At 34.9% G+C, this 13,219-nt stretch overlaps 1 protein-coding gene across 1 annotated transcript in view; it reads left to right on the top strand.

Annotated features, from left to right (window-relative positions):
- LOC128554289 (targeting protein for Xklp2 homolog) overlaps nucleotides 1-13,058 on the top strand; it is a gene marked incomplete at its 3' end in the record, with an annotated part of 38,057 nt that extends 24,999 nt beyond the window's left edge. The window contains exons 7-12 of the mRNA XM_053535546.1: nucleotides 1,830-1,901; nucleotides 5,348-5,456; nucleotides 5,776-5,832; nucleotides 7,799-8,053; nucleotides 8,850-9,150; nucleotides 12,811-13,058. Coding sequence (XP_053391521.1) covers nucleotides 1,830-1,901; nucleotides 5,348-5,456; nucleotides 5,776-5,832; nucleotides 7,799-8,053; nucleotides 8,850-9,150; nucleotides 12,811-13,058 — 1,042 coding nt within the window. The remainder of the gene's footprint in view (nucleotides 1-1,829; nucleotides 1,902-5,347; nucleotides 5,457-5,775; nucleotides 5,833-7,798; nucleotides 8,054-8,849; nucleotides 9,151-12,810) is intronic.
- Between the last annotated feature and the right edge of the window lie 161 nt (nucleotides 13,059-13,219).

Raw genomic sequence — 13,219 nt, 5'->3', positions numbered from 1 at the left:
AATTCTATGGGCATAAAGTTCAGACTTTTGACCAGAAGGTACAAAAAAAAAAAACAAAAAAAAAAAAACAGAATAAAAAAATCTTAAATTATGAAAAAGCGTTAGCAATTTAAATACATGGCGTAAAACGACTTTTGGCAAACAGATTTATGTTAGTGCGGCAAAATAGCTCACAGAGGTAGGATATCCACAATTATCGTTTGACACATTTACTGTCAGTTTATACAGGCTATTAAATTCGCTTTAAGAAATTAAAGAAGAAACTTTTTTATTGATTAATTCAAAGAACCGAGGCGGTACGATCAAACAGTGATGTGTTATATGCGCGAAAACATGACGTAATTCCATGACAATCTCGGGCAACTGTAACGCTTTGATCTCCGCTTCAGATGCCGTGATACCTACACACTTCTTTTAGCTCTTTGAGGCGGGTGTTACTTGATGATGAAAACAAGGACAAGGACTAAGTTTATCAACAGATTAATTACCGATAATCGTTTACGCTTTTTATTACGCTTTCAACATTGGGTGGATTATGATTATTGTGTCCATATTTTTGGGACACTTTACAAAATAATCATTTTTCGGGAAATAAGTCTTGAGAAAGTGAAAATAACTAGTCGTAACATTTTTGGAAAATACGGTAAGGGCTAGACTGTGATTATTTTTACTACCGATGCAGTTATTATGGAGAGCAACTAGGTGGTGGTGATTACTAAAATTCCCTGAAAGAAAAATGTCTGCTGTGAAAACGAAATTTAAGAAGAACAAATATGATTGATTACAAAGGAAACGTAATGTACATGAGATTATTATTTGTCTACTATGTGTTATATCTGAAAATTGCTTGTACATAATACTGCTTTCATAACAGTGACAGTATTACGGCAATTGACAGGCGAATGGTGGGAAATTTGATTATCTGTGAAAATATATTATGAACTGACTTAATTGTTGATTTCAAAATGTCTTTAATCAGAGATCGTTTTGAAATGCATTTGTTCGAAGTGAGAAAATCTCAGTTTCCGAATTTCAAGAATTTGACACGAACGTAAATGTTTTGAAATATGACAAGCTAGATAGTTTTAATATTTTAATTTTGTAATGCCAGAACAAAGAGGTATAAAAATCTTATACTTCTTTTGCCAGGACAGTGGCATAATAAATGTCTGATGTCGGGGAAACCCAATCTTGTTTCTGTTCTTAGTAACATGACCAATACGTGCAAGTAGCTTAAAGCTAAAAAATCATCACTTTTGCTTGCATACTGCCATAACCGTTGTAAAAACCTTCTGAAACTCATAAAAAAGCTATTGAATTAAGCATCAAACACTTGTTGAAAATAAGCTGTAATTCAGTAGTGTGTTTAGATGCCAAATATTTTCCCGACTATATCGTTTTGTACTTTTAAGCGCAGATGTAGTGAAAACATTTTTGATATATATATAAAGAAAAAGTATAGACATGAAAGATACTACTTTGCCTTATGTGCAAATTAAGTCTGTGCCCATATTGTGTGTGCATGAATAGGGCTAGGGGTTTATTACAAGCATACATTTAACAGAGCATCTTCCAAGATTATCTACAAGCAATAGGTATTAATAAATATACTTTAATTTTTATTATTACTGAGACAACAAACATTAAAAAAAACTAAAATATAATAAAATTATTTACCTACCTACCTACCCACTGTAAAAATACTGGGTCGGTAAAGGTCAAACAAACTTAATTTTAATTTAGGCCTGAACAAATTAGATGGATCCCTTAACAAGGAAGTTGCAAATATTTTACTTTTTTTTTTTTTTCTTTTCTTTTTTTTTTTTCAGATGAAGAAAAAATGCAGACACCAAGCCCAAGAGTGACTCGCTCAGGAAAAATGATCACACCTAATACTGTTGGTATGTGAAAATTGAAATTGTTTGTTATTCAATATTGGCACAACATGAAAAGTACCAACATTTGGGGTTTTGAAAAATGTGATGGTGTATGTATCCTTATTCATAACACATGTCTGGAGCAGAACTTTATAATAATTGCAGGCATTGACTTTAAAGGTCCATTACTAAAACCCGAACGAGTATTATATGAAAACCAGAGTTTGTAGCTGAGACTTCCTATTTACTGAAAATATGGCTCACTGCATCAGATCTGACCAAATAGTCATGAATATGTTCAAGAATAACTAACAAATAAACAAAAAATGTTGCCTATGTCAAACCGAAAGTATGTTTTCCGACTGCTTACGAACCCGTCGAGCATCTTCGGATTTTTTCGAAAGAATCCTCCGAAACGAGGCTATAATTTATAAATAGATGCAAAATATATTATATGCCCAAGAGATAACGTGATTTTTACAAACTTAGCACATGGAATTCAACAATTTTGTAACTCACAAAACCTTCATGAATATCATTCTTCTAATACAGGTAATAAACATCTATACTACAAGTTTGCGGGAGGACAATTCAGGCCCTTCCCGAATAAAAGTGTTTTTACAACTTCGTCTGCAAACTTTTTCAGTTAATCTCTTTTCAGTATAGTTTTAAGAATATAAATGAATAACTGTCTTACACTGCCGAAACAAAATGTCATTGAAATTTACCTAAATACACTGATTTATGTACATATGGCTACATTAATTTAATAAGATTTTAGACATTAAACACATTGTCTTGGCCTAATATATGTCACTGTCAATTTTAAACCTAAATTTTGTACATTTCATATTTTTGTGCAAGTCGTGTATACTTACCATCATGGAAATACAGTTATTTTGTCGCGCATCTTTAAAAGGATATTAGTTCGGAACAATTTTAAAATCACGTGATCCCGAAGAATTTCCGACCGATTACGGAAAAACGATAAACATGAAAGTAGGACAAAATGACCACCCATGTCAGTCTAAGAAAATACAGAAACAATCATTTGTTTCTCTGTTCTTGTGTTGATTTCAAGGGAATATTGCACGGCTATCATAATGTTTAGTACTATATTACAAAATGTGTAGTCTTTTTTAGCTCATCTGATTTTTTGAAAAAAAATGATGAGTTATTGTCATCACTTGAGCGGTTGTCGGCGTCGGCGTTGCCTGGTTAAGTTTTATGTTTAGGTCAGCTTTTCTCCTAAACTATCAAAGCTATTGCTTTGAAACTTGGAATACTTGTTCACCATCATAAGCTGACCCTGTATAGCAAGAAACATAACTCCATCTTGCTTTTTGCAAGATTTATGGCCCCTTTTGTACTTAGAAAATATCAGATTTTTTGGGTTAAGTTTTATGTTTAGGTCAACTTTTCTCCTAAACTATCAAAGCTATTGCTTTGAAACTTGGAATACTTGTTCACCATCATAAGCAGACCCTGTACATCAAGAAACATAACTCCATCTTGCTTTTTGCAAGAATTATTGCCCCTTTTGGACTTAGAAAATCAGTTTTCCTTGGTTAAGTTTTATGTTTAGGTCAGCTTTTATCCTAAACTATCAAAGCTATTGCTTTAAAACTTGCAACACTTGTTCACCATCATAGGCTGACCCTGTACAGCAAGAAACATAACTCCATCCTGCTTTTTGCAAGATTTATGGCCCCTTTTGGACTTAGAAAATATCAGATTTCTTGGTTAAGTTTTATGTTTAGGTAAACTTTTTCTCTTAAACTATCAAAGCTATTGCTTTGAAACTTGCAACACTTGTTCACCATCATAAGCTGACCCTGTACAGCAAGCAACATAACTCCATCCTGCTTTTTGCAATAATTATTGCCCCTTTTGGACTTAGAAAAATCATTTTCTTGGTTGAATATTATGTTTAAGTCAACTTTTCTCATAAACTATCAAAGCTATTGCTTTAAAACTTGCAACAGTTTTTCACCATCATAAGTGGACACTGTACATCAAGAAACATAACTCTATCCTGCTTTTTGCAAGAATGATGGCCCTTTTTAGACTTAGAAAATCATGGGTAGGACAATATTTCTATTATACAAAAAAAATCAGATGAGCGTCAGCACCCGCAAGGCGGTGCTCTTGTTTAAGATTTATGTCTATTGATTTGTCTTTATTTTGCACCTTTAATCATAGTGACTTTTAAATTGGCATATGAGACAATGTGCAGAGCACTTAACCCACTCTGTATGCTCAATACACTCTGAGGCCTAAAAAAAATCCTTGTTTCCGGTAACATGCTGAAAAAAATTAAGGTAGATAGGATTTTTTTTTTATTGAGACTTTTCGGAAATTATTTTTATGTCAAAAGATGAATACAAATAAGGGGGTTATGCCTTTAGAGCATCAGTAAGTTGATTTCTAACATCAATGACCATGTTTAAAGCATAAAAAGTGAAGTTTTGCAACTTTTTATAGGAAAGTAGAAAAAAAAAATAAGGCCATAAAAACATTTAGGGTCAGGCCAAAAATTTAGGGTAGGTAGGGATACAGGAAACACAATTGTTTCACGCCCAACTAGCTAAATACACTCTCAAAGTCTGACTACTCCCCGACTAGCTAAATGCACTCTCAGTCTGACAACCCCCGACTTGCTCAATACACTCTCAGTCTGACTACCCCCCGACTAGCTCAATACACTCTCAGTCTGACCCCCCCCCCTAGCTCAATACACTCTGACTACCCCCCGACTAGCTCAATGCACTCTCAGTCTGACTACCCCCGACTAGCTCAATGCACTCTCAGCCTGACTACCCCCGACTAGCTCAATGCACTCTCAGTCTGACTACCCCCGACTAGCTCAATGCACTCTCAAAGTCTGACTACTTCAATACACTCTCTGACTAGCACAGTACACTCGCACAGTTTGATCAGCTCAATACACTCTAACAATCAGACTAAATCAGTATACTATTTTAGCAGGCTTAATATACTCCCAAGCTAATTCTATATACTCTTCATCTAGTTCAGTATACTCTCTGACTAGCTCTTTATACTCTTTGACTAGGTCGATAGATAAAGATACACACTAGTAGATTTAGGAACACTGTAAATGAAATTACTATTATGAAATGTAGATATTGTTTGTTTTATCCTATATCAAGTATGAAGGAGTGGTATGAACAGATTATGTATTCTAGAGGCTTTTTTATAGGTGATTTCCCTAACATTTCTTTCAGTAAAAACAAAATCTTTGAAATTATGCAATTTTCCACTATTTAAAGGTTGGCTACTGTACACCTGGCAGGTCTTTTTATTTCCACTTTGCCAAAAACTGAGTATATATTTCCAACCCGCATAACAGGTCCAGGCTCTTTCCATATGGTAATAACATTTCACAAAATAACATGGTCAGTGTTACTGCTATGAGTATGTACTAGTAATACTTTGATTTCTATTCACAGAAAAACACTATGAAGCAATACAGAAGAAAAAACTACCACCAAATAACATATGTACAAACTTGGAGGAATGGAAAAAGAAAACCACTGCTGCCAAAACATCACAAAATCAGTAAGCATTTATTTCCTCAAGGAACTCTGTCTTTACTTCGATTCCATATGGTATTTGTGCCAATGATTTTATATGTAATACCTCAATTTTACAACCTAAAATTGTCAAATTTTGTATATCACTTGTTTGTAGATGTAGAATTCATGTTTAAGACTAGAATGGCAGCAAACTGAGGCTTACTGGAATACGACACATTGTTTCTCAATTTTGCAAATAATAACTGAATTGAATTTGCTCTGTATAACACAGTGTGGTTAATTTGATTGCTGATTATGTAATGGTTCCTACAGAAAGACAATCAGATATTAATTTTTTATAGCAAAGAAAAACAGGTAGTTAAACCAGGAGTGAAACGACAGCACAGATCACTTGAAAGGTAGTTTATAATTCTTAACACATATATTTTATTTTTAGCTCAGGGTGAGCTATTCCGATCACTCACCGTCCGGCGTCCGTAAACTTTTAAAAAATTTCAAAGAATTGAATTCCATGCAGAACTCTGGTTGCCATGGCAGCCGAAAGGAAAAACTTTAAAAATCTTCTTCTCAAAAACCAGAAGCCCTAGAGCTTAGATATTTGGTGTGACGCATTGCCTAGTGTACCAAATTTGTTCAAATTGACCCCGCCCCAGGGGTCACTTGATTTTACATAGGAAAATCTTTAAAAAATCTTCTCAAAAACCAGAAGCCCTAGAGCTTAGATATTTGACATGTAGCATTGCCTGGTGGACCTCTACTAAAGTTGTTCAAATCATGACCCCCCTGGGATCAAAATTGACCCCACCCCAGGAGTCACTTGACTTTACATAGGAAAATCTTCAAAAAAATTCTAAAAATAAACCAGAAGGCCTAGAGCTTAGATATTTGACATGTAGCATTGCCTAGTGGACCTCTACAAATTTGTTCAAATCTTGACCCCCAGGGTCAAATTGACCCAGCCCCAGGGGTTACTTGATTGTTCACTTGATTTTACATAGATTTCTATAGGAAAATCTTCAAAAAAAATTTTAAAAAATAAACCAGATGGCCTAGAGCGTAGATATTTGACCTGTAATATTACCTATTGGACCTCTACAAAATTTGTTCAGTCATGACCCCAGGGTCAAAATTGACCCTGCCCCAGGGGTCACTTGATTTTACATAGGAAAATCTTCAATAATTTTCTAAAAATGAACTAGAAGTCCTAGAGCTTAGATATTTGACATGTAGCATTGCCTAGTGGACCTCTACATAATTTGTTTAAATCTTGACCCCCCAGGGTCAAATTGGCCTCGCCCCAGGGGTTACTTGATTGTACATAGGGAAATCTTTATAAATTTGCTAAAAATAAACCAGAATGCCTAGATCTTAGATATTTGATATGTAACCTTGCCTAGTAGACTTCTACAAACTTCGTTCAAATCATGACCCCGCCCCAGGGGTCACTTGATTTTACATAGGAAAATCTTCAAAAAATTTCTAAAAATAAACCAGAAGGCCTAATCTTAGATATTTGACATGTTGTTGTTGTTGGAATTAACGTCGCACCGACACATGATAGGTCATATGGCAACTTTCCAGCTTTAATGGTGGAGGAAGACCCCAGGTGCCCCTCCGTGAATTATTTCATCACGAGCGGGCACCTGGGTAGAACCACCGACCTTCTGTAAGCCAGCTGGATGGCTTCCTCACATGAAGAATTCAACGCCCCGAGTAATACATTTGAAATGTAGCAATGCCTATTGGACCTCTACAAAATTTGTTCAAATCTTGACCCCCCAGGGTCAAATTGACCCAGGCCCAGGGGTTACTTGATTGTACATAGAAAAATCTTCATAAATTTGCCAAATATAAACCAGAAGGCCTAGATCTTAGATATTTGATATGTTACATTGCCTAGTAGACTTCTACAAACTTTGTTCAAATCATGACCCCCGGGGTAAAAGTGGCCCCGCCCCAGGGGTTACTTGATTGTACATCGGAAAATCTTCCAAAAAATTTCGGAAAATCATCAGTTTGACATTTGAAACATGTAGCTCATATTACTCAGGTGTGCGATCCAGGGTCATCATGACCCTCTTGTTTTATATATCTGAATATCTTATTTTTAAAGTTCATTTGAAATTGTTTGAATTATGTTGAAAACTACTGCTTGGAACCAGTGATTTTAAAATCGCATATCTGTAGGTATTTAACATTACAGCAATGCTAGAGAGTTCTCACAGTTTGTTTAACTAGTACTCACTGTCTTGTAAAGGTATTAAAGATGACAGATCTAAATGTTATTGATTGATCTGAAGCAGAGAAAATATTTCGATTTGTTGACATGATATGTTAAAACTTCATTTTGTACCTTTACTTCAGGTCAGATTCATTACCAAGGAGACAGAAGCCAGTTGTTCCAGAGCGAGGTCGAACACCGAACAAACAGGCCAGTGGTCTTGCACGAAGCAGCTCTTTCTCAACAATAAATAAACAGTCCAGTAATGATAGTGCAAGGCGCAAGAATCATACACGCGGCCTGTCTGGAGAACGTCCATCCCAGAGAACCAGATCTGGATCCAACAGCTCTGAAACTGACAGAGGCATAACTATACCAACCACTCCAACTTTGTTAAAGTCAGTATAACAGATACATTAATGGTTTTTAACATTTTTTGTCATTCTAAACATAACAAATGAAACATTTTAACTCGTTATACAATGCTAAATCCTATCTTAATGTCGGCTTGAAATTTGCAAATCTAAAAGCATGGGCAATTATCTTAGTAGCAAGCACATGGATATAAACATTAGATTTCATCATATTATACAACTGAAAAGTTTCATTAAAAGCTACAAAATTTGTAAAAAAAAAAAAAAAAAAAAAAAAAATGATACAAGAAAATGTCAGTAGAATTATGATATATGCTAAGTAACTACCATAAATTATATGAAAACACATTGGATGAAATAAAATTGAAATTGTTGCATAGAACCATAGAAACAATGCTATCTTTTCATTGGCCAAACTGATTGAGCATATTTTGATGTTTTGAAAATCAGACTAATCAAGCTCTACATTTTAGAAAAGATTTGATTGCAACATGCGGTCCTATCTTTAATGCACAAAGAAATTGTTGACACATTTTAATACAAATAAATGATGGCCTAGTTGTCATATTGTGTTTTAAAATTACATATTAAAGACACCTGACATGAGATCATTGAGTCAGTTGTAACCATGTTTAAAACATTGCTGCTGTCATTTAGCACTTCTAATTCGGAAATCTGCATTTTGTTTTGTTCATATAGTTTCAGTTCAGTTTGAGGTCTTGAAATAACTTGCTCACATTAAGAAATAGTAACTAAGTCTCACATATTTGAGATTAAGTAGGCTTGAAAATACTAAAAGTGTTCCTGTCCATTTCGACAGACGTAAACCCATCAAGATGCAGGCACAGGGAGCTGTGAAGAATTCAGAACAACTTGAGATTGAGAAAATCTCCTACTTCAGACAGGAACTAGCAAAGAAACGTAAACTTGCGCAAGAGTCTTGTAAAGTAGCTTTAAGTGCAAAAGCACCAGCTTGTGTAGTGCAAACAAAAGAGTTAACCAAGCCTGAAGGATTTAAGTTTGAAACTGACTCTAGAATAAAAACTCACAATATGGAGACGAGACACGATAGTGATGTCAAGGATTTTGCTACTTCCCTGAGATCTGACAAAGGAAAACAGGTATGTCTGCATGCACTTGGTGGCATTCCAACATTATCACTAAAATGTTTTTGGACTTTGGTTGGGAAAACAATGCCATGTTCACAAATTTTGGTAAAAATTCTTTCCCAGACTGATGACAAAAGACAAGTTTTATTTTGAATATACACTACAGTCTTTTAATTTTCAGTCATTATTAAAATGTTAATGCTTTTGATATTTACAAAAGGACATGTGTACAGGGTTCATACGCGTCAGGGAAAAGTCAGGGGAAAAAAAAATTTTTCAAGGTCAGGGAATTTTACAAAATGTCAGGGAAATTTTGAAATTTGGAAAATGTCAGGAAAATGTCAGGGAATTTTCTGATCTGGTTAGGCAACAATTTGTAAAGGTTAAGGCAGTTTCTTCAAATATTTCCTTTTTCATGAAAGCTATCACACTTACAACAATTAAAGCATAATTTTAAATTATATGCATATATCTATATTCTACATATTTTTCAAATTCCATATAAAAGGAACTGAAAGGGATTTGCACCCCTTACCTCCTGAGCAAATCTGGTGATGGCTATATCTAATGATTCGATCCCCTTCTCTCCTGTATAGTGTCCATTACACATAGCCATTACTATATATACATATAGTAAATAATAGTATGCAATACTGTCACTTAATTATGCAGGGCTTATTTTATGTGCGATATATAAAATTGAACATAATATTATCTACAATACCTTAAAGACATGCTTTTGCTACCAAGGTGTTTTGCATGGTATATATCCTATAGATGTTACTCTTTTTAATTGGTAATCAGAATGACAATTCCATTTTAATGTAATTTAGTAAAGCTATGTTCAGACAAACAGTTTGATTTGGCTAATATGTTCAGGTTTCCAAAAGTAATTGCTTTATTGTCTATTGGTCATAACATAAAAACATTTGTTTGTTTGAAACAGTGTATTTGATTACTTTTTAATGCATGATAATTCATGTCATTTTGCTTGCCAATGTGTTTTGTATAATCACCAGCTCCATATCCAGTTGATTTGGAATAAACAAACAAAATATTAAACAATGTAAATGTTTGTCAAAAAAGGAGGTACGGGTTGGCTGTAGGGGTGGTGGAGGCCAACATTCTATTTTTCATTTAAAATTGAACCACTAAATGTGCACATTTTAAGATAACAAAAATCATACTAGGTGACTTGGTTTGTATCGTACCAAACCAAAAAGTCAGGGAAAAATGCTTTCATGTCAGGGAAAAGTCAGGGAAATGTCAGGGAATTTTGTCTGAAAGAATGTGTATGAACCATGGTGTATTATTTCATCATGGAAGGGCACCAGGGTAGAACCATCGACCCTCCGTAAGGCAGCTGGATGGTTTCTTCCAGCTGGCTTCCTCACATGAAGAATTCAACGTGCAAAGTGAGGTTCGAACCCACATTGGTGAGGGGCAAGTGATTCAAAGTCAGCAACCTTAACAAAGCTGCCATGGAGCCCCCTTAGTTGAGTTGGAATGCTTGCAGATTTAGTAAAGCTTCCTGTCGTACCTGTAATGTGATAGGCACAAAGATGATCTCTAAATTTCACTGCATCTGACAGGATAAATCACATTTTTACAACTCCTATTTTTATCAGTTCAAGATGCTTTTAGCTCACCTGTCACATAGTGACAAGGTGAGCTTTTGTGATCACCCTTCGTCTGTCGTCAGTCCGTGCGTGCGTGAGTGCATCAACAATTTCTTGTCAGCACGATAGTGGTTTCATTTATGATTTTATTTTAACCAAACTTGCACACAACTTGTATCACCATAAGATCTCGGTTCCTTTCTTGAACTGGCCAGATCCCATCATGGGTTCCAGAGTTATGGCCCCTGAAAGGGCCAAAATTAGCTGTTTTGACCTTGTCTGCACAATAGCAGCTTTATTTATGATTTGATTTTTACCAAACTGGCACACAACTTGTATCACCATAAGATCTTGGTTCCTTTCTTGAACTGGCCAGATTCCATTATGGGTTCCAGAGTTATGGCCCCTGAAAGGGCCAGAATTAGCTATTTTGACCTTGTTTGCACAATAGCAGCTTCATTTCTGATTTGATTTTAACCAAACTTGCACACAACTTGTATCACCACAAGATCTCGGTTCCTTTCTTGAACTGGCCAGATTCCATCATAGGTTCCAGAGTTATGTCCCCTTAAAGGTCCAAAATTGGCTATTTTGGCTTTTGCAGCCATATAGAGACATCATTTATGGTTTTATTTGAAACAAACTTCCAAAATATCTTCAACAACAATAAATCTTGGATTCCATTACAAATCAGATCCAATCGTAGGTTCCAGAGTTATTTTATATCTGATTACCTCCCCTGATTGTAATCAAAATGGATTTATATCAGTAAGTACTTATAGGACTTATTTGAAATTTCATTATTGTCAATAGTTGCACTGAGCCAATCAGGGTAGATAACTATGGACTGATTTTATGTCAAATTACCTCCCTTTATTTCAAATTAAAATGGGTATATCTCCGTAACTAATGAAGATACTGATCTGAAATTTCATTTATGTCAACAGATTTATTTGGCAGATCCTTCTTTTGTTCACTTACAATAATTTCTTTTTAATTACTTCCCTTTTATGTTACTATAAAAAGCTTATTTTTAGTAACTTTTTTATTATTGGCCGTAGGGAAAACTTGTATCACCATAAGATCTTGATTCCTTTCTTGAACTGGTGAGATTCCATTATGGGTTCCAGAGTGATGGCCCTTGAAAGGGCCAGAATTAGCTATTTTGACCTTGTCTGCACAATAGCAGCTTCATTTATGATTTGATTTTAATCAAACTTGCACACAACTTGTATCACCACAAGATCTTGCTTCCTTTCTTCAACCTGCCAGATCCCATAATGGGTTCCAGAGTTATGGCCCCTTAAAGGGCCAAAATTAACTATTTTGGCTTTTGCAGCGATATAGAAACTTCATTTATGGTTTTATTTGATACAAACTTCCAAAATATCTTCAACAACAATAAATCTTGGATTCCATGACAAATCAGATCCAATCGTAGGTTCCAGAGTTATTTTATATCTGATTACCTCCCCTGATTGTAATCAAAATGGATTTATATCAGTAAGTACTTATAGGACTTATTTGAAATTTCATTATTGTCAATAGTTGCACTGAGCCAATCAGGGTAGATAACTAAACTATGGACTGATTTTATGTCAAATTACCTCCCTTTATTTCAATTATTTATTTCATTTCAAATTAAAATGGGTATATCTCCGTAACTAATGAAGATACTGATCTGAAATTTCATTTATGTCAACAGATTTATTTGGCAGATCCTTCTTTTGTTCACTTACAATAATTTTTTTTTAATTACTTCCCTTTTATGTTACTATAAAAAGCTTATTTTAGTAACTTTTTTATTATTGGCCGTAGGGAAAATCCGAGACCACTTTTCTGTGGTACAACATGGATGGTACCTCCAATTTTTATGTGTATTTTGACATATCTGTACTGTAAGAATTTTTTTTTCTTTTTGGTTAAATTTCTTCCCTTTGTTGTTCCTGTTCTTTGGACTTAGATATTTTTTCTGAGGACCTTCTTGTCCTCAAGTGCAATGATAACAGGTGAGCGATATAGGGCCATCATGGCCCTCTGTTTATTTTTCTAGCCAAACAGCTCATCAAAGCATACTATAACGAAGCCTGAACCTTTCAAACTGTCTGCACAACGGAAGAGGAAGTTACCTGACCTTGATGAAAAACAAGCCGAGAAATATGAGTCTATGGCAGAGAGACTCGCTCAGTTTACCAAAACGCCTGACAGGTTCAGGTCCAAATCAAAGGGTAAGAAATGGAAGAAAATGTCTTTGGATCAGTGTGTTGATAAAGACTTTGAAGTTGGTGACAGTCTTTTTGTGTAAAATTAAGATTAGTCATAGCTTTAATTTTTACTTGGTCGGTTGATGGCTATTATAATTATGTAGTACTCAGATAGGGAAAATGAAAAGAAAATCTAAGATGGCTTCCTGATCTGTTCACAAGCGTAGAGACCATACTGCCAGATGCTGATATTTGATT

The sequence above is a fragment of the Mercenaria mercenaria genome, unplaced genomic scaffold, assembly GCF_021730395.1.
Source record: "Mercenaria mercenaria strain notata unplaced genomic scaffold, MADL_Memer_1 contig_4908, whole genome shotgun sequence".
NCBI lineage: Eukaryota > Metazoa > Mollusca > Bivalvia > Venerida > Veneridae > Mercenaria > Mercenaria mercenaria.
Note: the sequence above shows the minus strand (reverse complement) of the source record. Positions and strands in the feature narration are given on the sequence as shown.